The sequence below is a fragment of the Haliotis rubra genome, unplaced genomic scaffold (genome assembly GCF_003918875.1).
Source record: "Haliotis rubra isolate DU_JTF1 unplaced genomic scaffold, ASM391887v1 Scf15, whole genome shotgun sequence".
Classification (NCBI taxonomy): domain Eukaryota; kingdom Metazoa; phylum Mollusca; class Gastropoda; order Lepetellida; family Haliotidae; genus Haliotis; species Haliotis rubra.
Window position 1 is genome coordinate 159184 of NW_025765447.1, and position 27968 is coordinate 187151.

The following is a 27968-nucleotide window of genomic DNA, read 5'->3' on the forward strand; positions in this document are numbered from 1 at the left end:
ATTCTTATATGATACCAGGGGCGGTGGGGTAGCCTAGTGGTTAAAACGTTCGCTCGTCACGCCGAAGACCCCGGTTTGATTCCCCACATGGGTACAATGTGTGAAGCCTATTTCTGGTGTCCCCCATCGTGATATTGCTGATATATATGTTACAATTGAAGATAAACTTTATAAAATGGCGAAAGAATAATGTGTCTCAGTGAACCGATCAGTTCACTATACAGTGCAACTTGTAACATGAATTGTTTAAATAAAACTCACACATGATCGGGGGGTTGGGCACATAGCCTGCAAGGATAGAGAGAGTATAATTATGATTAATCGTCAGAAGTATTATATATACCCCAGTAGGGTAGGACATGGTCTAGTTTCGCGAACACCCGGTGTCATCACTGCTTCTTGAGTGTGCTGTTTATTATTTATTAGGCCAATACAGTGATGTATGTATTTATTTTCAACATGTACACACGTGTCCCGTGACACAGTGACACACCCAGCTGGTTGGGGCCTCCCCGGGGACTCGCACGTTCGTGAGGTCATGTGACCATCTGTACATAGAATTGGCTTTTTCATAAACGTACCCAGACATAACATGGCTTTTTAATAAAACGTACCAAGAAATAACATGACCTTTGGTCCCGTTTACAAATGTGTGTATTCTTTGTATGTGAAGAAAATGCATATAAGACTAAACTAGAGCCAGACTATGATTACTCTATGTAAATAACAGTGTTGTCAAGTAGCACCGTTTAACATATACTTCCTGCTGTTTCATACTCAGGCCAAGTCAGGAGATTTCAATGATTTCAACAAATACATTTTATATACTGCTCACAACGAATACTGTAAATTGTATACACTGTCCGTGTGTTTGTAAACAATTCTTTATTAAAACACACAAAACAAATTATGTAAGCGTGAAAGTGAAATATAATTATAATCTAAAAATGTAAACAAAATGACTAATATGTTTATTTAATTGTTATACATGAAGTACTTTGTCTTATTTACTTTGTTCATTGAAAGAATTACGTAAATTGCTTTTCCGTTGAAATTTGAATTTATCTTAACACGTCTTCACTGTGGATACTGCTTCCGCTCGCACAAACACGCACTGTGTTAATGTTTATGTCAGTGGCGACAGATAGGCGTTAATGGCCATTATTACCGAGGTGCTAACTACAGCCTCATGTGCTGATGCTCGGAATATCGGGGTTATATTATAGGGGGTACTTGGCCCGTGCTGGAGCTACGCGCACATTTCAAGAAATCAAATATCTTAAATCCCCAAAAAAACCCAAAAAACCCAACAACCCCGTCTTACAATACTTTGAAGTACATGTACTCCCCACTCACCAAACAAAGAAAAAAGTAAACAACAAAACAAACAAACACAAACTAAACTAAAACTAAAACTAAAACTAAAACTAAACAAACTTTACAGCGAAACAAAACAAAGAGCAATTAAAAATACTAAAGTTTGGTCATTCTAGTGACGTAGATGAAACAATTCCTTCCAATCAATAACATTCACAGTAAGACCATAATAAAAGGAAAACGATATCTATATATACGTTGCATTGTGTTAGTCTTGAGAAAATCGGTGAAAAAGAATGTTTTAAGCAGTCAAAGAAGAAATTACATCTAGACTTGAGAAAATTGGTGAAACTTATATTTGTTTGCTCTTCTACCAAATTGGTGAGCTTTAAACACACCTATTTGAAAACACTACTTAATTCAATGCAAATAAATAGATATGCATAACATATCTGCTTATATAATGATACAAATAGATTATAAGTGAGATTATCTCTTTTTAGCGATCCATTCATATAATTATCATCACTAATTTGCCTTGAATGTCTAATGAATCGGTTTCGGCAGTGTTTCGGGGCTTTCTGGCGTTAACGTGTTATATGGAACACAGGTTTGCAGACATCAATGATTCTTATTATTTGCCATCAAATTATTTTGACACACGTACAATGGTGAGGTGAGGTGAAATTGGGTTTTACGTCGTGCTTGAGAATATTTCGCTCATATGACGACGTGCATGCGTGTGTATGTGTATGTGCGACTGCTTGTACTAGCCCAGACTTAAGCTGGTTTTATAGTGCTAGCCCACTGAGATACCATGCCGCAGTGAAGCATGAATACCCCACTCAGACACATTATACTGACTCCGAGCCGACCAGTCCTTAAAATATGGTACTTGTTGGTCCCTGTCTGGCGCTCGGCATTAATGGGTACAACAAGTACTGGTCGGCTCGGAGTCAGTATAATGTGTCTGAGTGGGGTATTCATGCTTCACTGCTGCATGGTATCTCAGTGGGCTAGCACTATAAAACCAGCTTCAGTCTGGGCTAGTACAAGCAGCCGCACATACACATACACACGCATGCACGTCGTCATATGAGCGAAATATTCTCAATCACGACGGTAAACCCAATTTCACCTCACCTCACGGAATTGGGTGATCAGGCCGCTCACTTTGTTACTCCAGTTCTAGATTGTTGCTCATGTCAATCACTGGATTGTCTGGTTAAGATGTGAATACTTTCAGAGTGCAATCATGTAGCTGGAATATTGCTGAGAAACAGAAAATAAACAAACAGGTATAAAGATATACTGTTTTCGCCTTTGTTCTCTCCTTGTTACTGATGCATATGGCGACGCGGCTAATTCCTATAACTTACTGATGATATAGTAGCTTATACATGTAGACTTAAATAAACTATCACCACTTTCACACATTCATCGTATTTCCGACATCGACATTGTACTGGAACATAAAACTCATCTCCAGTCACACATATGTTTGTATTTGCCATGAATGTTAAGTCTTTTGCGCAATGTAATAATTATTTCTCGATTAACAACATATGTGAAAAACTCAAGTCAATAAAGGTAATAATAATTAATTTGAAAAATCACTTACGACAGTTTACTTAATTACGTAATGTCCGTCTAGGATCAAAGGACCAGTGCGACACTGTACTTTGTTCCCTTCATGGGGTCATAAAAACAGGAGCTGGAGCCTCATCAGGGTTAAGTGATTGGTCCCATGTGCTTCAACTGCTGAAAAAAGGAAAATACACTTTTAATGATGTTTATTTATTATCAAATAAGTTCAAAACAGGTCATTTTGGGATTATCATATTACGAAGAATATTACAAAAATGACAAAAAATATTGTAAGTCCAATTCTGACATTAAATAAAATACATTCTAAATCAAAGAAAAGAATATTAATCAAGTATGTTACATCGTTTTATCTAAAAATATATGAAAAGTTAGGTCACTATGTCTCGGTGATGTAAATGTTGCTGGTGTTGTCAATTCACGGGCAACGGGGAGAGTTCTGTGGATATACAACTTCTTGCTTATCAATATGAACTTGCTTGATAACGGTCTTAGTAGCTACACCAAAACGTCGCTCATACTAATAAGAAAGAAGTGGTATATCGATGGAACTCTCCTCAATGTTCATCACACCAATTTCTAAATGTTCATCACACCAATTTCTAAATGCCTTTCAAAGAAGTTGCCAAGTCACCTTTTGATTATTACATCACGAAGGTTATTACAAGACTGACATTAACTAAATATTAAAAGTCCAATTCTAACTTTAACTGAAATACATTCGAAATTACAGAAAGGGATATTGGACATCGTTTGTATTACGAAATATACTAAAAGTCACTACATGTCGATAATATGTTGCTTCTGTTGATACATTGCGCCAATAATTTCGAAGATTATGACTAAAATGACCAATAATATTGAAAGTGCTGCGATGAACTAAAATGAATTCTAAATATAAAATGATAAATCCAGTATATAGATGCTTCTATTAAAAAAATATATTCAAAGACAAGCAAAAGTTAGGTCACTACATGTCGGTGATATAAATGTTGCTTCTGTTGATACATTGCCCCAATAACTGCGATAAACTGACTCCCTCTGTAACTCAACACCATCATTGGCACCATCAGGACATGCTGCCGTAGTTAGCACCTCACTGTTAATAGACACCGTCCCCGACTCCCTCAGATGGGCACTGATTGGTCAGTTGGGTGACCCTAGCCCACTATAATAACCTGAAATGAAAAACATTTTCATTCTGAAAATTTTACAAGACTTGATCACCTGTATTATAAAATCATGAACTCGACTTCATTTAACACAAAAAGCGATACTGACAATCTCGATGTTGATGAAAGTAACTCAGTATATGGAACAGGTTTGGACAAAATGGAAGAAAAGGCAAAACTTCAGATTGAAAATCTGGGCTGCACATCGCAAGAGACATTAGATGAAGAGAACGACACGGGCTATTTATCTGACTCTTCTGCATTGGAAGATCTGCCCCGGAGAAGAGGTCGGAAACGGAAGGACATGTGTCCGGACGATGCCGAGAAGAAACGAGTGACAGCGAACTTCCAAGAACGACAGCGCATGCTCAATCTCAACAGTGCTCTGGACAGACTCAGAGCATGTCTTCCGGATCAGTTCAAGGTTGGAAACCGTAGAACCTCCAAAATCAGAACCCTCAGACTGGCTGCAAGTTACATCAGAAGTTTAGGGGACCTTTTGAAACAGGATTCGATCATCCGCGAGTCAATGCCACCACAGCCGGGATTCGACCCCAGACTCCCGAGTCTGAATGACGTCACCAGACAGGGGGATGGTGGGGAGATCTACACACCTGAGAAGGATATTTCCTTCCCCCAGCAGCAGGATCCGCTGACCCACACAACGCCGGACTACAGGTACCCGTTCTATGGACATCATCAGTTTGGCTCCAGTCCTCACTTCAACTACAGCAGCCACACGACGTCCTCGCCACTACAGCAACATCCGGCGTTCTCACAACTTCCTCTACAGTATCTTCCCATGTATCCCCCCACAGTTCTACCCCCCGGGAGTCCACCCTCTCGCAACCACAGGCATGGTGGAACCGGTTATCCAGCCCCTTCGGTAAAGAGGTGAGTGTATATTGACAACTGGTTAGTTATTACCGGTATAAAGACTAACGGGATCGGGTGGTCAGGCTCGCTGACTTGGATGACACATGTCATCGGTTCCCTATTGCGTAGATCGATGCCAAGCTGTTGATCCCTGGATTGTCTGGTCCAGACTCGATTATTTACAGACCATCGTTCAATAGCTGAAATATTGCTGAGTGCGGCGTTGAATAACAAACAAACAAACAAACAAAACCAGCGTTAAGGATATATTTAAGGTGTATCTAAAACTTCTAAAGGAGCGTTCATAATTTTGTATGATAGTACAAAATCAATGACACCCCCACCCTAGGACATGCGTACAAAATTGATGACCCCCACCTTCCCAGAAAAAAATGGGCGACCCCCTTTCCTTCTTCCCTCGCTCCACATAGCTACACTAAACGCCAAAAAGAAACGTTACCCTCCTTCCTCAATGGCGGAGGTACCTATCTTCAGCTGGTGTTGTGATGCGTGGCTGTCCACTTCTTGGTCTATCTACGGTGACCCCAGTTTGTCTGAAGCCCTGAATAAGTCTTATAACCCTGATACGGTGGAATTCGACAGCGTTGGCAACAGCATTGTATGTCGCTCCCATCTGCAACATCCCAATGGCTCTTTCTCTCTCTTCAACTGTTAATAGTGGCATATTTCTCGTACTTGCGCATCATTTGATGTATTCTAGGCTCTCTTTATACCCTGTAGAACCAGTCTACATGTGAAATGGACGCAAATCTGCTTGAATATTGCTGGTGTTGGCGATTGGTATCTCTATGTTTAAACAAAAAATGGAAAAATGTTACTTTGCCAGCAAAAATGAGAACAAAGATAATTTTAGATATTCCAAAACATGTTTTCACAATATCAAAGACACGTTTTACTTGTTTTCACTAATGCAAATCACAGAAAATGTTTTAAAAGTCTGAAATCACAGGAATGATTATTTTACAATTTTACACACTCCACAACAGTTGTTTCTTGTTTTAATAGTTGAAAAATGGTGAATTTAAATGGTTTATCTTTGTCTCAAAGCAGAATTTCATTTAAACCTTTCTTTTGGACATCTAAATCACTGTTATTGGTTTATTTCGGCATGGAAGAAAATAGGACAATTTAACTCTTCTGAAAAAGATGCATTTCACCTAAATATGAATGCATTTTAGATTTATTTTCGTGATTTACATAAAGCTGTGTTTTTCAGCTTTCTTTTAAACTAATACCTTCTAAGATATCTTTGATAGTTTTTAGGTAATTCATGAATGTAGAAGGGTAACATTTCTTTTGGCGTCTAGTGTATAAATAATTAACGGTCTCTTGTGTCTAATTTCACTGCAACTGAGGAAGATTCAGCATCAACATGTTTTGGTTATATGTCGCATATATTTCCATTTCCATACAGGCACACTAACAGTAATTTGTCGTTTAATGTTTCCCAAGCCAATTATTCCTAGTTCTTACTATAATGAGTAAAGGCTGTCAGCGGGTTTTCTGACAGATAACTGTAAACGCTTTATGAATGGCAATTTTAGTAACGAAGGACACACCTTATACAAACATGTAGGTTACAGTACGACTTGTTTCATAATGAACCAATCATAAAGCGTATTCTGTTCTCATTTTACAGGTGCCACTGAAGACAATACAAGTTTCCTACCAAGGTGCAACCCCATCTTCAAGGCATATTATCTCTAGTGGTTAACGGGCGGACTAACCCGTTCAGTTCCCCGATGGGTGCAATCGTTGGTATGGCCTACCGTAATATGGACCCGTGAAGATCATCAGAACTGGTCTTCAGCAACCCATGCTTGTCGTAAGAGGCGACTAACGGTATCGGTTGGTCAGACTCGCTGACTTGTCATATGGCTGGAATATTGCTGACAATGCAAAACCACTCTATGGGAAGACACTACCAATTTTGTAAACATGTACGGTGTACCATTTTCCCCGGTGAATCATATATCATATGTATATATCTGGTTGTTTACACAATACAACAAAATAAAAATATAGACAAAAACTGTTTTGTAATTTTTCTTCACAAAATGGGCCCAGTGGCGTTATTGACATGGTCATTGTTTAAGGTTTATAGTGAAACATGAAAGCTTAGGAACCGTTCATAATTTATGACTAGGTGGTTTGGTGGGTGTGGGGTGATGATTTTGTGGGAGGGTGGGGTGGGGTGTCACCCATTTTGTTCTGGGAGGTAGGGGGAATCATCTATTATGCACATATGTACTAAGGGAGGTGTCATTGATTTTGTACATGGCATGCATGGGGTGTGGGTGGGTGTCACTTACTTTGTACATAAATTTCAGGTGTGTGTGTGTGTGTGTGTGTACGTGCTTCTCCTTAAAAAAGTCATAATCAACCCCCCCACCACCCCCCAAGCCATTAATATGAACGGTCCTTTTAAAAATGATTAAGCCATATTTTCGTTGTGTTTAAGTTGCTCAACGCGTGGGAAGTGGTTCATTTACATTGTGGTACTGAACTTAACTCATAGTGTTAAGTGTTTGTCTGTTGTTTAACGCCGCACTCGGCTATATTCCAAACAAATGGCGACCAGACAATCCAGTGATCAAAGGACAATCCAGTGATCAAAGCATGAGCATTGATCTACGCAATTGGGATACGATAACATGTGTCAACCATGTCACCGAGCCTGACCACCCGATCCCGTTAGTTACGTCTTCACGGGACGAGTGTTAAGTGGGAAATATTACCAGATCTCAGAATGCAATCTTGTAATGCTTAACCTTTACCTTGATATTTATCACCAAGCTTACAACCTGTGATAGAACTATCAAAGTAGCGTTATAAATCACCTCTCTTATTGAGCAGATACTGAGTTTATTGATAGTTGCATATTATACTGCTGTGAATAGAGATAATTTGTTATCTCACGCAGTTGAACTGAACGTTACAATGTTTTATAACATATGTTTTAGAAAGGTTTTGTGAACAATTGGTACGAAAACCGACAGGGACGGAACTCTAACAATGAGTGAGTGAGTGAGTGAGTATGGTTTTACGCCGCTTTTAGCAATATTGCAGCAACATCACGGCGGGGTATACCAGAAATGGGCTTCACACATTGTGCCCATGTGGGGAATCGAACCCGGGTCTGAACAACCCCAATATGTAAAATCAAGACAATATGTTGTACAATCCTTACCTCCACTACGTGAACGCGTTTTTAATATTAGTGTGTTATGGAGAGGAATTCTCTGAAATGATATTTATATCTGAAAGTCAACAGTGTTCCAGCTCTTTTACGACGCCATGTAATTAGTGAGCCAGGAAGGGATTGTTGTTTGTTTGTTGTTAAACGCAACATTCAGCAATATTCCAGTCATATGGCGGCGGTCCGTAAAAAAATCGAGTTTAGACCAGACAATCCAGTGATCAACAGCATGAGCATCAATCTACGCAATTGGGATACGATGACATGTCAGCAACGGACGCATTAGTGACTTAAGACATAAAATATATTTACCATTTGTGATGAAACGGAAAGACAAACATTTGCTGTGTCAGATGAAAACAGCTGTAATACCCTCTCTTTAGACCGTTTATCAATAGAGTCATTAGTGACAAATATGGTAATGGTTTCAAAACATCCTGTGTTGACAATCCTGGAAATGGATCAACAGTTCTGGTACAATGTCAGTTTAAGACAACGCAATCCATGAAAAACATTTTCTTTCTTTAACTGTCGGTTCTTGGCGCGTTGTTCTCTGTTCTGCTCCGTTTCTGAGGAAACATCAGTGGATAAAGAATATGTACCCGCTGCTTGTCGGTCAGAAGACTCCACATTTCTTGAGGCACAAGAAGCAATTGTCTCCTGGCGGTTGTGCCTATTTTGCCAACATGTGAAACTTGTTTTAAAATACCACTGATGTAGCTGCGTGATAACTCGTAGTGGCAAATTCGAACACAATTGATACTACGAGTATACTCGTGGTGGCAATCAACGTGTTAAAGTAAGCTTCTTTCTTTTAGTGCATTGTTCATCAATGGTGAGGGAATTCCGCGCCTTTTCACCAAATTAAGTCTTTGTAATTTTGTCTTCTTTCATTACATACCTGAGGACTTCCTCTATTAATCATCTCATTCTGATATTCACAACGCTTTTCAATTTTCCCCTACTCACAATCTGACCAAGTCACCGGCGATCCATAGTACTGAACTTCCTTGGCCTCACTGCTCCTGTCTTATTCTCAATCCCAACTACTGACTGAATATTCGTCAAAGTTCTGTATACTATAGACAGTCTTTTGTATTAGTCACACCCCTTACAAAATCATCCAGAACCAGCTCTTTTTCTTCTTCTGCTGTCAAATCTGCTAGGTCAACAAAGGAAGCCGTATGCTACACCAGGCGAGATAACTTTTGATGTAGTGAGGTTCATTCTTAATCCTGTACAAGAGGTGCCTCCCAACACCTAAAGTACTGTCGGAAATGCTAGAAAAATGGTTTTTGACTTTTATTCAAAATTCAGAGATATTATAATTATTTAAATAACAAAGAAGAAACATCTACCTAATGTAGACCGAGGGAACAAATTTTGAGACATGCCCTAAAATGTGTTTTTACATATGAAAATATCAAAAACAAGGGTTAGTGGAACGTTATTTGATATAAACATTAACTGCCTGTGTTATGTCATCAGCATGCACGGTATCGACAGGTGAAATGGACACCTGAGCACACGCTCAGTCAGTGTATTTAAATAATCAATTAATTAGAGAAGATTTATGATGTCCCGATGTGTATAAAACCAACTGTGTGAACGACACTTAAACTCCATGCAAGTACAAATTTTATTCAACTATAACAGATATTGGAATGAAGACCAGTAGAACACTTAATCCGAATCTGACGAGTCTGAATCCGTGTCCTAATGCACTGGGAATCACAACAGGTGTTACAACACTGATGTCCACTCCGTCACGTTGACGGTATTAGCGTTGAAAGTCAAAGACGTGGTCCTCTGCCTTCTGCCACACTTCAGGGGCTATCCTGCCAAACGAAGCATGAATCAACTCCTTCACTTGCGAGAGCTTGAATGTAGTATTGTTCCTCGCAACGAACCCTTTACAGTTTGCCCAGATACGTTCGATTGGGTTTAGTTCACAATGTCTCACAGGTGAACGTAACACAACGTGACCGTGTTGAGCAGCCAGCACATCGGCCCTGTACTGAATGAACTTCCAGTTCACAATGTCTCACAGGTGAACGTAACACAACGTGACCGTGTTGAGCAACCAGCACATCGGCCCTGTACTGAATGGGCTTCCTGTTCATGCGGATCTTCTCCATCAACTGTATGTTTGTACCTGCCGAACTGTAGTGAACACCACACGATGTGAGGAAATCCTGCATCGTCTTCTTCAGGCTACCCATTGTCGGTGTGATGCTACATGGTTCCCGCACATTATGGCAGCTGCCATTGTCCATCACCATGACAGTGGGCTGATAAAGATTGGGCAAAAGCTGATGTTCCATCCAATCAATGAAGACATCTCCGTTCATCTCCTGATGGTAATCTCCCTCCTCTTGATTTCTTTGTCTCAAAGACCAACTCGCAACCGTCGATCAAACCTGTGTCCCGGCTTCCTGCATGAAGTACAATCATTCGGTTGCCCTTCCCAGATGGTAACCCGGGGGCTCTCTGTCGGTCTGTGGGTAACCACATATAATCCGTAGAATGGTTCTTTCTGACCCAAATTTCATCCAAGTAAACTATCTGGAAGCCAAGGGCACGGTATTCTGCCGCAGTTCTCAAGTAAGAGGATCTACCTCGGCGAAACATCAAACTAAGGATTTTTACTGTAATACCAAATGTTGTCTTTCCGGGAAGACACCGAGGATCTCATGGACACAATAGAGTGCTTCTCCCTGAAGACAGCTCTGTCATCACCACGGGCTTTGTACTTGAACCCCATCTCATGGAGCGTTACTCACACATGTACATCAACATTGAAATGTGTTTCCATTTTAATATCCTAAGACAATGTATCCACTGAAATGAATTGATAACACTATACATATTGTTATGTTATATCATCACATGACTTGTGTTTATAAAGCATTCATCAATATATCATTCCGTAAGTATTAACACGTGTTTGAAATTATTATGGTAGTGTGATGCGCATCCACATGTTCCTGCTAATGATGTTAGAATGTGACAATATGGTTCTGGCAGGAGATGTAGTGAGCTCTGGCGTTTTATGCATACATATGTTCTGTCTTTATCTCTTTCAGGTGGACTCAATGAGTGGCGGAACCCAAGGTGGTCTCGAGGACAAAATGAAGAGTAACCAGTCACGTGTAATTTCAGTTCATAAAACGCTCTTCTGAAATTGATCCAATTCAGTTGGTGCCCATAACGAGCGAATTATGTCGGAAGGTACGATGGTTACTATATTTATAAAAGATATTGCTCCCTATTGCCCTTTAAACAGCTGTTTTGGTATTATTAAAATAATTGTTTATATTCAAATCATATATAAGTTGTAACTCTAGTCAAGTTCTTAACCGACCACTTTTATTAAGCAAATCTCTGGACCTGCTGAATGAATGAATGAATTATTTATATATCTACGTGTCACGCATAAAATTACAAGGTATACACATACGATAAATATACAATGAAATAAAGCATTAGTCAAAAGATATATACAGAACATTGAATGAGAATGAGATCCTAAATTCTTTTTGCGATCAGCCACTAATAATAATCTGTGAAATCATTCCAATTAAAGGTAATGTATGCAGTATATATTGTATCATTTTCTTTTGTTAAAGCAACAAGCAAGCGTCAAAGACTGTACATATACAGTATACTTATTTGAACTGTCATGTGTTACTTTAGAAGCCTATAACGGATAGAACAAACTAAAATTAGTAAGTGAGTGAGTGAGTTTAGTTTTTACGCCGCACTCAACAATATTCCAGTTATATGGCCGCGGTCTGTAAATAATCGAGTCTGGATCAGACAATCCAGTGATCAACAGCATGAGCATCGATCTGCGCAACTGGGAACCGATGACATGTGTCAACCAAGTCAGCGAGCCTGACCACCCGATCCCGTTAGTCACCTCTTCATGTAGCTCTGATGACGTGTGAGATGACCATCTCGTATAGAAGACTATAGTATCCAAAGTTTGCTATAGATAATTATTACAAACAGAACCTGTTTGTGTTTGAAAAAAAACCTATTGTGCTCTTAAAACAGAAGACAAAAAATACTGATCGCACCCCCAACCACTACACAAACACCCACACTCAGCGTTACGAACACATGAGCATCAACATTACAAGCGCTTCTATTTTGGCATCCTCAGACAATGTATCCACTGACATAAATTAATAACACCATACATTTTATTCTATTCGTGGCATGTATTTATGTATTTATAGGCATTCATCTGTAATGCCAGTCCGTACGTATTAACACGTGTTTGGAATAATTATTTATCATATGGTAGTGTGATGCGCATCTGCATGGCCTGCTAGTGATGTTATTTATATTAGGTGTGGCAACGAATGTAGTCAGCTCTGGCGTTTTATACATGCATATGTTATGTCTTTCAGGTGGACACACTGGTTGGTGCAAGTGAAAGTGCTCTCGAGGACAAGATAAAGCGCAACCAGTAACATGTAATTTCGGTCAATAAAGCTGTCTTCTGAAACTGATCCAATTCAGTTGGTGCCCATAACGAGTGAATTCTGAATGGTTCCTGAATGTAGTCATACACTTTTTACTCGTTTTAATTAGATGTCGAATATTTAATATAATTATATCTTTTATTATCACAATAAATCTATCATTGATACACACACCCAACTTCGTGTTTGATTCATGTTGAAAGTAGTTTTGCTGTCTGTTTACATGCTGCAGTGTGAGTCACCTGTATGACAGGATATTAAATAGTATCCCGTTAGTCGCCTCTTACGACAAGCATAGTCGCCTTTTGTGGCAAGCATGGGTTGCTGAAGACCTATTCTACCCCGGCTCTTCACGGGTCACTAAAATTAGTGGGCACTTTGAGTTCGTTGTAAGTTACGAGTAAAAGATATCAGTTAACCTCTGAAAAACATGTTGATCATAAATATGGATACACATATGGGCTCCGTTTCAAAAAGCTCTCGCAGCGCTACGATTATCGTATGCCAAAGTTACAGTATAAGAGGTACGAATGCTACGTGAAAGGTTACGAGATCTTAGGCTAACGAGAGATTTGTGAAACGGGGCCCTGGCTCGTAATAGGTTTAGATTATGAAATGCATTTTCATGAGGACCTTTTAACATTACAATCAGCTCTAGAAATTCATGGCTTATTTTCATGTAAGTACTGTACTATTTCCTCTAAATCTCGTTGATTATTCACGACATCGATCTGAGACAGATTTCGTACTGAAACATACATAGGACTGAGTCATACATTGATTGGATTCTGATAAGGCTGATGTCATGTCCGAGTTTTTCACCGATGCTTTGTGCTCTTTCATAGGAGTACATACACGCCTGCCTGTTTCACCTATATGTAGGTGCTGCCACATGTACATTTCAATTTGTACACACATCCTCTTGGGTTAGGGCTAGTTCCACAGCTTCCTTTACCACGGGCTTTTAATAATAGATTTTAGGGTTTTGCCAGATGGGAAGGTAGTGTCAATGCTGGCAGTTTTCTTTAGAAGTCTACTGATGTGACGACTGATGGATCCAACATAGGGAATATTTATGCAGATAGGGGATGGGTCAGGCTTAGTAGGAGGTTGATATCCATGTTCTAAGGTGTTCTTGATGGTGGTTATCAGAACATGTGATCAGAAATCTCAGCCATACCATCAATTGGGATGACACTGACATTTTGGCCATCAACATCAGCAATTGGCGGAAGAGGAAATTGATGGAGGCCATCTGGATCCACCGCGCCAAACCTGAAATAAACAGGGATCAGGGTGTTTTCCTACCAAATGCGTGGTGCATAGAATAACAAGCTTTCCATGTACCTGTTTTCCCATGTTCCCCTTAATCACTGTACATCCTGTGATATGTGTTTTCATATATGTGTTTTTCTATCACTGTTTTCATAAGTGGCTTCCAATCAGTCCTAAGAGGTATATCCAATCCTTTTCATGGTATGAATATACTGTACATCCATTGCAAAAACATATCTCTTTGAACTCTGTAAATCTCAGTCAAAACACATCACTTTATCTCTGTACATCTCAATCGGTAATACTGTCTCACTGGCTTCCTGCACACACTATATACTTTGCTCGTACCATATTCTGTCATTCGCTTGATGAAGGGGCAAGAAACGTCGTGTTGTAAATATGAAAGAAGTTGTAAATCCTTACCATACGTTGTTATGCCACTTAATCTCTTTGAAATCTGTACATCGCAATCAAAACATATCACTTAATCCACTCGATCTCTATACACCTCGATCTTTCATTCCATCTCACCGGCCTCCTGTACGCACTATATATTTTGCTTGTAAATCATATTTTGTCATTCACCTGATGAAGGGGCAAGAAGTAGCCCAGAAACGTTGTGTTGTAAATAAAGACGTTGTAAATCTATACCATTCGTTGTTATGTTACCTTCCAACTTCTAAATGCCCATTAAGCATCTATAGAAACATGCTGGATACAATACAACGTGTTTCATAATGAAGCAATCCCAAAGTATCCTTTTCTCATCTTACAGGTGTCACTGAAGACAATACACATTTCCTACCAAGGTGCAACCCCATCTTCAAGCCAGAGTATAGCTATGGGTTGATGGACTGGCTCGTTGAACCAACATGTTCAGTTCCACAATGTGTGCTTAGTATGTCCGCCATAATTGGTGCACTCTATAACATCGCTGGAATATTGCTGACAATGCAAAACCACTCTTTCTATCAGGGAAGACACTACTGATTTTGTAAACACGTTCGGTATACCCTACTTCCTGGTGAATCATATATCATATATATATATATCTGATCGTTTACCCAATACAACAGAATATATATATATATTAAATGTTCATTTTCGTTTATATTCTTCATAAGATGTGTCCATTGTTTGATTGACTGCGTATAATAAAGAGGAAACAAACAAAGAACAAACCAGTATTAGAAATACATAACGGGAATGTTGAAATTCCAGCGCATCTTCATTGTTGACGCTCATGGTCTACGAAAAAGATGACGAATGGCTGTACATACGACAAAATCTTGCTAAATATCTGCACGAAGTATCTCCTAAACTCTGTCTATGTCATGATCATATATTTATGGGGGCGGTGGGGTAGCCTAGTGGGTTCGATTCCCCACATGGGTACAGTCTGTGATGCCCATTTCTGGTGTCCCCCCGTTGTGATATTGCTGGAATGTTGCCAATAGCGGCGTAAAACTTAAATCACTCACTCACCCGCAACAGCTGGTGCATTATGATGAACATGGCGTGTATTTCCTTTCAGATGAGCCAGAAATATGATTCTTTCTAATGAGTCACAATTATGATAATTGTATATATGATTAATGATCTACGCAAATCACATGAAACCTATATTAATCATTCTGGACACACATATCTGAATACCCGCGAAGGTCCGGGTTAGAATGAACCTTCAGTAACCCATGCTTGTCGTAAGAGGCGAATAACGGGATAGGGTGGTCAGGCTCGCTGGCTAGGTTGACACATGTCATCGGTTCCCAATTGCGCAGATCGATGCTCATGCTGTTGAGGGGCGGTGGGGTAGCCTAGTGGTTAAAGCGTTGGCTCGTCACGCCGAAGACCCGGGTTCGAATGCCCATAAGGGTACAATGTGTGAAGCCCATTTCTGGTGTTCCCGGCCGTGATGTTGCTGGAATATTGCTAAAAGCGGCGTAAAACCAAACTCAGTCAGTCAGTCATGCTGTTGATCACTGGATTGTCTGGTCCAGACTTGATTATTTACAGATCGCCGAATAGCTGGAATATTGCTGAGTGCGGCGTAAAACTAAACTCACTCACTCACATGTCTGAATACATTACAATGCTGACGATACAAGTGTTAACAGAGATGTGGCAGTTGTTGACGATGCCGTGTACATCATGCCAATCCAGGCTAAAATGAATATAAAATTATATAGCGGACACTCAAAAAATAAACCACATAGATTTTAACTAATTCAACCGCAGATTAAAATGCAGTGCAGTGAAAATACTCTCTGAACATTAGTGTTGTTCTTTCATGTTGCACAGTTGGTCTATTTAATGAAACACACTCAACTACCTTGTACAACACGAAAGCATTTACATCCTGGCCACTCCCTTGTCCCTGGTGACCTAAGCTGGCCACAAGTGTCTAACGGTGGTGCACATGATTCTCCTCATGGGCACATTGTATGAAGCCCATTTTTGGTGTCCCCTGCCGTGATATTGATTGAATATATTGGTAAAAGCGGCGTAAAACCAAACTCAATCACTCACACACTCACTATAAAACACCTTTGCGATCACCGCGTTCTTCCCCAGCTGGTGGTAGTATAAGTAGGTTACTATGACTATTGTGTTTATGTATTCATGCATGCATACACTTCGCATCACGTGTATGTAGTGAAATGTGGCAAGGGTTTTGTGGCTATATATTAAAGGTATCTATACAGTCAGAAAACTAGGTCGACACAGGCGGACGCAGAACGAGTATCATATCCAGGTAAGTGATTATATTTTATCCCATTGCCTGCAGATTTTCTACCTTGAAGACAGTATTTGTGTATAGGACATGTCCAGGTAAGTGATTATATTTAACCCCATTGCCTGCAGATTTACTACCTTGAAGACAGTATTTGTGTAGAAGACATATCCAGGTATGTGACTATATTTTATCCCATTGCCTGCAGATTTTCTACCTTGAAGACAGTATTTGTGTATAAGACATATCCAGGTATGTGACTATATTTTATCCCATTGCCTGCAGATTTTCTACTTTGAAGACAGTATTTGTGTATAGGACATATCCAGGTAAGTGATTATATTTTACCCCATTGCCTGCAGAATTTCTACCTTGAAGACAGTATTTGTGTAGAAGACATATCCAGGTAAGTGATTATATTTTACCCCATTGCCTGCTGATTTTCTACCTTGAAGACAGTATTTGTGTAGAAGACATGTCCAGGTATGTGACTACATTTTATCCCACGGCCTCCAAATTTACTACCTTGAAGACAGTATTCGTGTATAAACCATGTCCAGTACCTCGCACACAAGGTAGCTGATATGTCATGCAATGGTACTGATGTTCGTGTATAAACCATGTCCAGTACCTCGCACACAAGGTAGCTGATATGTTATGCAATGGTACTGATGTGGGAGGGATCAGGTGGAGGGATCTTCTCACGAGTCGTTTTTCCCATCAGCCTTTCGATTGTGGAACAATTTATCTGCAGAAGTAACAAATAGTACTTCACTATCAAAATTCAAATCGAGCATTAAACATCCTACAGCTCAGCTCCACTGTACTGACGGTATTAGAAAACTCAACATACTACATACGCAAATACGTCATAGAGCTAGCAGGTTACTAATATGCTACGATCTGTATAGAGTAAGGGTAATCACAGATCCCACGCGGAGATGCTCAGCGTTATTTCTTAGAGTGTTCATTATACAATCAACATAGAAAGATCATGCTTAAAGCTATTTAAGATGTCTGTGATGGTAATTATGTGATTTTAGTATCTGTCCATTTGAACGTGATTGCAGATCTCACAAAGTATAAACATGAAATTATATTAAAAATTGTACATCAGGATAAAAGCAAATCAAAACGACCCCAGTAGGTTTCTTTCTATACACCTTTTGCATTATAATATTTCCCATGAACTGTCAATCTTCCTCTGTGTCTGATTCCAGTGGTTGCTTTCGCAGAGTTTTGTTATTGTAAATATTCTTGGAGAGAATTTTAGCAATATTCCAGCAATATCACGGCGGGGGACACCAGAAATGGTCTTCACACATTGTGCCCATGTGGGGATTCTGTGTCTGCAGCGAGAGTTTCTTTTCTGTCCGTCAACACCGGTGTGGATATGCAATTTGTAAAGGGAAATCAATATAACAAAGCAAATTTAAATATTCATTCTAGCACGACATTGTGTGATACTCGATTCTGACTTGCTGAGAGTTCAAGGGACGCTATTTAAAGTGACCGATTGTCCGCGTATGAATACTGTTGTGCAACTAGTATTATTAGCATCTGGGTGACCGGAAGCGGCATGGTGTGTGTGGGGTAGTAACGAATAAAGTATGGGACTGCCACGACGTGTCTCTCGTTTGTATATATCGTTTATTCGTTTTTTAGGCCATCGGCCCATGTGATGAAATCTGCCCTGGCGAACACTTCATTTGGCGACCAGGGTGCCGTTCCACTAACCGATCTTAGCCCTATGCTAATAGTAAACCCCTCAAATCCCAATCTTAGCGTGACGTTAAGAACGGCATACCGTTCCACTAACCAATCTTACCTAAGTCAATCGTAAAGTTAAGATTCAAAGTCTACGTTGCTCATGACCAACTTAGGATAGATAAAATCAATTGTAGAGAAACCAAAATGGTGGCTTTCCTATTCTATGTGAAAAATAAGAGCCATGACATGAATCTGTATATTTCTGTGATGTAAACACACAGTATAGTGAAGCCTTACAAATGTCAGGCCAGTCTGACCACTGTCGTCATGGGAACACAACCGAGCGAGTCGGTGTAACACATTTGTACAACAATATTGCAACGTTATGGTTAAGAATAGGGACAGCCGTGAAGTGAACAATGTTCTGAAACAAAAAGATACAAATATGTTTGATTTCACGTGCGCTTATTTGGTGGGGGATTGTAAAGGCAGGCCGCGTGTTATTCAAGACCACTGACAGATTCTAGATACGTTATAGAGGATGCCTCGTCACGCCATGTTTATTCTGATATACAAGGTTCAGGCACATAATAAAAGCTCTGACACAATTGACATTTTTTAAGTCCAGACTTAAAACCTGTTCTCAGTATATTACTTATAATCTCGGCTGTAAATACTGTCGTGTAAATTATCTGTACATAGCGCTTTGAGCATGCCCCAGGATGTGGAATATGCGCACTATAAATATGCATTTATTATTATTATATTATGCCTGATACCCAGCAGCGTTCACACACACTTGCACCTGAAACCAAGGTGCTCACTACCCTAATATTTTGCTCTAGGTTTTTTCTCCACGTTTACACTTGGTTGGAAAAATACCCATGAAGGCCCGGATTAGAATATTGAACTTCAATAACCCATGCTTGCCGTAAGAGGCCACTAACGGGATCGGGTGGTCAGGCTCGCTTACTTGGTTGACACATGTCATCGGTTCCCAACTGCGCAGATCGATCCTCATGCTGTTGATCACTGGATTGTCTGGTCCAGACTCGATTATTTATAGCTAAGATACATGGCGTTCACTAACATGAACGCTCATGTTAGTGAACGCTATGCATCTTAATTAGCTAGATTATTTACAGACCGCCGCGATATAGCTTGACTATTGCTGAGTGCGGCGTAAATCTAAACTCACTCACTCAGTAGGTTCGTAAACTACTTCCATCATTTGCTAGAATATGCAAAGGGAAATAACTCGTGCCTCGCACTCCTCTATCTCTCGCACGAAAGAGTCTCGATCTAAGCTTGGGTCGGATCGTAAGATCGGGACCGGCTACGATCGGCCTAAGATCGGGTAGTGGAACGGGTGTAACTTTTAGCTAAGACGATTGTAAACTTGGCGTAACTTGCTAAGATTGATCTTAGATAAGATCGGTTAGTGGAACGGCACCCAGGATGGAAACTTTAAGGTCACATGCAACGTAAAACACAACTTTGCAGATTATGATACCTTTCGGTATGGACTTACCGAAGCAAATAATCAAAAATGCAAATTCAGCTTATAAAATTGAAAAATAACGCGATGAAAAAAACCCCGCGAAATCGGAGTTCAAACGATTCACTAATTTTCCCCCAGCAGCTTGGGGGAAAAAGTGGTTTCAACAGCTGGGCTGCGCTGCGCTGCGCTCGTAGAGCATACGCAGTGAATAGGTTTGTAGTGATTGATTACTACAGCCGGTACTATGAGGTTGTTATGTTGAAGTCCATTACCTCACATGATATCATTAAACATTTAGAAGAAATGTTTGCCAGATTTGGACTTCCTCTCTCCGTCATCAGTGACAATGGTAGACAATTCATATCAGCCGAACTGATACTTAAATGAGTGTGGGATCATTTTGACACACACAGCACCTTTGTGGCCTAGTGCTAACAGTGAGGTTGAGAGACGGAATAGGTCACCCATGAAACGAATTTGCAATGCTCAAGCTGAAGATACAAACTGGAAAAGAGCCATACAGACTTACTTAATTTCTTACAGATCAACGCCACAATCAACGACAGGACAGACGAGAGACACGTCTTGACAGTCCCATACTTTATTCGTTACTACCCTATACAGGCCATGTCGCTTCCGGTCACCCAGATGCTAATAATACTAGTTGCACAACTTATTATCACCAATACATTACAAATACAATGAACTCTTTGACCCTTTTGTTTGTAAACAAACCAGACTCCGGCGCAGTGATGACTTAGCACAGGGAGACTCTATAAGGTATCCCCTGCTTAGCATAACATCACTGCCACAGGCTAATTTTAGCACCTTATCGGACTTTTCTCTTGCTTGTAAACAAACGCGTATATTCGTAAATAAGACATATTTTTATATATCAAACTGGCTGCATCGTTTGCTCTCCGCCGGTTTCGATGACAGCACGTGGAGTCGTACGACCTATGTAAACAAAGGATCGCTATGCAAATGGAAATAGCGTTACACGTTTGAGGATATTTTCTCAGTGAAACTAAACCATTCTATCAAAGATGATTAATAAGATGTGTAGACTCGTCCAAAATAAAAGCGCTAGAAAATATATACAATATATTGAATGGACTGTGTAAGACGTGACGAATCGTACTATGCTGATCGCATGGAACTCTGGGTAGGAGAGTGAAAACAAACATGTCGGCCATTGTTGATTTCTACCTCGACAGCAGTCTAAGTACACTTAGGATCATTATTATTCGTTACACTGGTGTAACAGATAATACTGAGCATAAGTTTACTTAGACTGCCTTGGCAGCACCTATGAAGCAGTTTTCTGTTTGTTTAATCGTAATTAACCTTAGATATAATTATTAAATCTGATATCTTAGAAAATAAATACAGTTCGCCCTACAGGCGTCCTCATACTTTAACTGTAATACTTCAAGTCAATTCTGTACTTTATTACACTATACATGGTGGTAGAGCGAAATACAGTGTTTCTTAATAATTGAAAACAGACAATTTATTACTAGTTGATATTTTTTATTACTAATATATATATTCAGACCCATGATATGTAAATAATTTATTAATGTTTCCTTTTGTTTCAGAAGTGAAAGAACGATGCAGATTCTTAAAACAAAGGTAAATTGTATACTAATTTGAAAACAGAGAACATGACCCTCTAATTATCCAATCAAACTATTCATTAGTGAATATGATACATGGTCTGACGCAGCGGGTAACCTTCGGTAAACGTAAACTTATTCTCAAGTAACTGTTTCTACGACGGTATAGGTTACATAGAGAATACTACACGAGGTCTCATTACATACGAATTATACGAAACGAGTGTCCTTCCTATGGTATCTGACCGAGCGAAAGCGAGGTCAGATAACATAGGAAGGTCACGATCGAAAGCGAGGTCAGATAACATAGGAAGGTCACGAGTTTCGTATAATTCGTATGTAATGAGACCGAGTGTGGTATTTTATTTATTAACCACGTCTTACATGCATTACATTGACAAAATAGCGTATTTTTGTTAATATTTTGGTTTCAAACCGAAACCGGTTTCATAAAGAGGTTGCGGAAGAGTTTTGTACTGTAGTACAATATTTGCATGATGTCACACTGTAATGACGTCACTGCCTTGGCAACCGACGTCACGATGCATGTCAGTTGTCATCGCCTCGTACAGCCTCCTACAGTAAACTACTCCGTAGCACCCCGTTTCTTGGTTTGCAGTTGCTTCATTCGTCTAACATCACTGGTGGAAACATTGCGTTTATGTTTTTCGACGGATATAATGTCTCAGTTCGACTCACAATTAAACAGCGACACGGCAACGTTCGCAATGTTTACATTCCCACAATGCATTTAAGTTGTAGAATGAATGAATTCACGTGTTTGTTAAGAATGAAAAAATAGTTACGTCAGAATGTGACCTCATTGAGAGGTCATCAGTTATCCAATCAAATCGTTAGAATCTCAGGTCAAGTCGTTACGACACAGGTCAACGCCATACGACACACGTGTGACGTACGAGATTAGTATGCAACTACCCATACGTTGACCACGTGGGTAATAAAGAGAGGATACTAAACGACGATCCGTGTAATACCATTTTTATTAAACGAGCGAAAGCGAGTTTGATGCTAAATCTTTCACGAGTTTAATAAAAATGGCATTTCACGGAAGCGAGTTTAGTATTCTGTTTATTACTCTCCAACATAAATTGATCGAAACTGCGTCGAAACTGCCTACAGTGTGATGACTCTAGCTTTCCGCGAGTCACGCAAGGTATAATACCATTGGGACAGAGGTATTAGCATTGTGACGTCATAGCTGTAAACCATTATGACGTCATACGTCTGGCGGTATTACACTAGTGTACTACTAATGTAAAAATATTACACTGCAGTATCTTTCGCGGGCGAGTAATACACCTGTATATAAACTGACGTGCAAAAGAAAGTATTTTTGCATTACTTTCCAAAAAGCGACGTAAATGTTTTGAAAAGAGTGGTTTTTTACAGTGATATATAAGTCACAGACTTTCCTATATATATCAAAACACCACAGATATCGTGTCCAATTGCGAAGTTGCCAGCCAAACACTTTTCAAATAATCCCAAAACACTAGGTGTGTACTTTCTTTTGTCCGTCAGTTTATATTAACATTTTCGTTTTCTTGACATAATGATTCACAGGCTGGGTTCGACGAGGCTCTGGCATCCAATTCAGGCTTGGTCGTCGTCGACTTCTCGGCTGACTGGTGTGGTCCGTGCAGAGTGATAAAACCTACACTTGAGGTAACTGTGTTCTTTGATCTTTAGTGAGTGAGTGAGTGAGTTTGGTTTTACGCCGATTTAGCAATATTCCAGCAATATCACAACGGCGGACACGAGAAATGACTGACTGACTGAGTTTGGTTTACGCCGCTTTTAGCAATATTCCAGCAACATCACGGCGGGGACACACAGAAATGGGCTTCACACATTGTACCCATGTGGGAATCGAACCCGGGTCTTCGGCGTGATGAGCCAACGCTTTAACCATTAGACTACCCAACCGCCCCACGAGAAATGGGCTTCACACAATGTACCCATGTGGGGAATCGAACCCGGGTCTCCAGCGTGACGAGCGAACGCTTTAACCACTAGGCTACCCCACCGCCCCTATTATGGAAGGAATATTCAACACAAAACCGGGCACTCTTCTTCACTTTGATAAGAAAAGGTATTATTTGGATACCCCGAGGAAAGAAATGTGCCCAAACGCATCATAATTGTCACAAAATACAATATTTCAAATCAAGATTAGAAAATGTCGAAATTTCATATAAGTTAGATAACTGCAACTCGAAGATACATTGCAGTGTACCATCATGTCTACAGTTTTGGTCTTCATGCCATATGCTTTGTTACTTGAAGTGATTTAGTTCATTTCATATTCACTGACAGTGTACATCTGCAAGATCATTATCAAAATTCCAGGAAATGTCTTTACGTTGTAAAGTGGACTATTCCCTGTATGTTGACTTTGTACGAAAAAAAAAGTTAAATAAGACTAGATATTCCAGCAATATCCCGACCGGAGTCACTAGAAAAGGTGCAACCCATTTCCCCTGCAACATGCATCAGTGAGTGAGTGGGTATGATTTTACACCGCGTTTAGCAATATTCCAGCAATATGACGGCGTGGGACATCAGAAATGGGCTTCACACATCGTACCCATATGGGGATTCGAACCCGGTCTTCGTGACGAGCGAACGTTAAACCACTAGGCTACCCCACCGCCCCTCGACAGGCTGAGCTGGGCCGTATTATCACATGATCTTTTTCACAATGACTGTAACATAGGCAGCGTGTCCAATCATTTCCATGTCCGATCTCTGAGCAGGAAACGAGCACTTTCAAAAGAATTTATCAGAGGCGCAAAAATTCAGATGATTTCACACTTGCAAAATACAAGAGGAAATATTCCGTCGATTCCATTCTCGTCGTTTACACGATGATAAAACATCGTGCACGGATTGGAATAATATTTTCTCAATTCGATATGAGAAAATATTATCGAGAAGTTTGGTTTTTTATTAGCCGATCTGATTCCTTTTCAAAGAAAAAAGGATTTTCTATACTCTGCTCATAAACGAAAGTACCTTAAACTTCTTAAACTTGAGGGGCGGTGGGGTAGCCTAGTGGTTAAAGCGTTGGCTCGTCACGCCGAAGACTCGGGTTCGATTCACCACATGGGTACAATATGTAAGGCCCATTTCTGGTGTCCCCGCCGTGATATTGCTGGAATATTGCTAAAAAGCTCACTCACTCACTCTTAAACTTGACGAGAGAACGCTTCAACCACTTACCGCCCCATGTTCTAATAACACGATACCTCGAACACAATTGGCGATTTATACATACCATGCTGTCTTCACTATATATGATAAAATCACTCATAAATGAATATTGCATCTGATATTTCAGACGATGGAGAAGAAATACCCAAACGTTGCGTTCTTCATGGTCAATGTGGACGAAAATTCGGTAACAAAAATGATATTTCTTGTCATTGTCGTTTTGTTTGTTGTTTACAATCCACAGCATTCACCAATGTTCCAGCTTCATCACGACTGTCGTAAAATAAAGCAATCAGACAATCCAGTGATCGATGTCATGGACACCAATCTATGCAAGTTAGATACGAAGACATGTATGAACCAAGTCATCGGGCCTGATTATCCGATCCGGTCTTACATAATGCTACCGGAAGAAATCCATGTCCTTCCGAAGGAAATGCGCTATTGAATTTTTTCAGCTAGAATGAGTAAGTGCGTTAATTTTTAGGCCGTTTTTAGCAATATTTCAGCAATATCACGGCGGGGGACACCAGAAATGGGCATTGTGCCCATGTAGGGGAATCGAACCCGGGTTTTCGGCGTGACGAGTGAACGCCTTTACCGCTAGACAACCCTACCGCCACTTTTCAGTTGCAAGTGTGAATCATTTTTAAATTAGTACAAGTGTGTAAAGTATTATTCATATAACGAGTACTGATTATATTATACTGGCGGTGTGTATGACCATTCCATTGTGTTTGTATACCAGGAAACTGCCGAGAAGTGCGACATTCAAGGTTTGCCGACGTTCAAGTTTTACAAGAACGGAACAGAAGTAAGTACAGAATGATGCAATACTGTAGTACGAAATCCTACGAAGTCAACCAAGCCTCAATTGCAGTATAGTTCAGTAACATGTTATTGGATATATAGAATAGCTCATTAACATGTCACTGGACATATACAGTTAACTAAGGGCATGGTGTATAGGATGACCTCTATTATAACAATAGTAGTTTCTAACACCTTTTCCAAATATGTTTAGAGTGAGTGAGTTTAGTTTTATTACAGCTATATGGCGGGGTCTGTAAATAATCGCGTCTGGACCAGACAATCCAGTGATCAACAGCATGAGTATCGATCTACGCGATTGGGTTCGATGACCAACCAAGTCATCGAGTACTGCTTAACCGATCCCGTTAGTCGCCTCTTACGACAAGCTGAAGACCAATTCTAACCCGGATCTTCACGGGACAAACATGTTTAGAATCTATTTTGCAGAATGTAACTGACTTTGCAAAATCATATGAATTTAGCCTTCGAATTCAGACATTATTAGAACAGTGATAGATTATTGATATGTTAACAGATCACATATATCTATTATTATTATTAGTAGTAGTTACGTAGTATAAATAATATTAATCAATTACAATGTCTGAATATATAGTCATTCTAACTCCGCCAGACGGTAATTGCATCAGTTATAGCCAAGCCATATGTTACCATGTCCCTTATCCCAATAATTGTCCATTGCAATACGTGAGTAGGTACTTCTGATTCAGCCAGATTTTCATTTTCATTATATCAGAAGTCAATTGTCGCAAATTAGAATGCTGGAACGGTCGTAGAAGCTATTCACAATTATATCCTTGCTGATATAACTCTACGTTTGAACAACCTTGCCTCTAGTTTGAACTGCACTGCTCTCTATCTTAACAGCCGGCGTCCAAAACAATTACAGGATCCTTCATACGAAACAGTTTAGTCAAAAGTATGATCAAGGATTCCTTATACTAGGAGAAGTCAAATTTGTTGTCACAGGTTTTGTCTGTTTGTTTGTATATAACGCCGCACTCAGCAATATTCCAGCTATATGGCGGCAGTCTGTAAATAATCGAGTCTTTACCAGATAGTCCAGTGCTGACCCAATTGGGACCAGACGCAAACTGGGATACGATGACATGTGTCAACCAAGTCAGAGCCTGACCAATTGATCCCGTTAGTCACCTCTTCACGTAGCTCTGATGACGTGTGAGATGACCATCTCGTATAGAAGACTATAGTATCCAAAGTTTGCTATAGATAATTATTACAAACAGAACCTGTTTGTGTTTTGAAAAACCCTATTGTGCTCTTAAAACAGAAGACAAAAATACTGATCGCACCCCCAACCACTACACAAACACCCACACTCAGCGTTACACACACATGAGCATCAAGATTACAAAGCGCTTCTATTTTGGCATCCTCAGACAATGTATCCACTGACATAAATTAATAACACTTTACATTTTATTCTATTCGGGCATGTATTTATGTATTTATAAGGCATTCATCTGTAATGCCAGTCCGTACCGTATTAATACGTGTTTGGAATAATTATTTATCATATGGTAGTGTGGATGCGCATCTGCATGGCCCGCTAGTGATATATAGAAGGTGTGGCAACATGGTTCTGGATATGTAGTCAGCTCTGGCGTTTATACATACATATGTTATCTCCCTTCAAGGTGGACACACTGGTTGGTGCAAGCGAAAGTTTTCTCGAGGACAAGATAAAGCGCAACCAGTAACCTGTAATTTCGGTGAATAAAGCTGTCTTCTGAAACTGATCCAATTCAGTTGGTGCCCATAACAGTGAATTCTGAATGGTTACTGAATGTTGTCATACACTTTTACTCGTTTTAATTAAATGTCGAATATTTAATATAATTATTTCTTTTATTATCTCCATAAATATGTCATTCATACACACACCCAACTTCGTGTTGGATTCGTGTTGAAAGTAGTTTTGTTGTCTGTTTACATGCTGCAGTGTGAGTCACCTGTATGGCAGGATATTTAATAGTAATAGTAATACATGTAGTCCCCTTTATATGGCGCTCATATCCAGGCACATTGCCTGCTCACGGCCTTATGTACATTACTATCCTCGGTAATAGGACACTATCATACTTTTCCGGATACATTTTCAACTCCCTAGGGAACATACAGCCATGCTGCCTGTTAGGCGCAATGAACTAAACACTCGCATTCGTCAGCACATCCTCTCAAGGGTACCCATTTTTACAGCTGGGTGAACTGAGACAATGTGGATCTAAGTATTTTGTCCAAGGATACTACATAATAAATGTGCCCACCTCAGGATCCGAACCTAGGTGCCTTCACCGGCTTTGATCGAACCTGGGCCTTCAGCGTGATAGGCAGACGCCTTACCACTGCACTATTGC

At 39.9% G+C, this 27968-nt stretch overlaps 2 protein-coding genes across 2 annotated transcripts; both read left to right on the forward strand.

Annotated features, from left to right (window-relative positions):
* Window positions 1-4254: 4254 nt before the first annotated feature.
* On the forward strand, window positions 4255-4992 carry LOC124270106 (neurogenic differentiation factor 1-like). Its single transcript, XM_046705125.1, has one exon. The coding sequence runs from the start codon at window positions 4255-4257 to the stop codon at window positions 4990-4992; it is 738 nt and encodes a 245-aa protein (XP_046561081.1).
* Window positions 4993-16665: 11673 nt separating this feature from the next.
* LOC124270086 (thioredoxin-like) lies at window positions 16666-27350 on the forward strand. The gene is made up of 6 exons (XM_046705106.1): window positions 16666-16703; window positions 21501-21538; window positions 23107-23208; window positions 24884-24943; window positions 25505-25570; window positions 27249-27350. The coding sequence occupies exons 2-6, from the start codon at window positions 21518-21520 to the stop codon at window positions 27309-27311; spliced, it is 312 nt and encodes a 103-aa protein (XP_046561062.1). The 5' UTR covers window positions 16666-16703; window positions 21501-21517; the 3' UTR covers window positions 27312-27350.
* The last annotated feature ends 618 nt before the right edge of the window (window positions 27351-27968 follow it).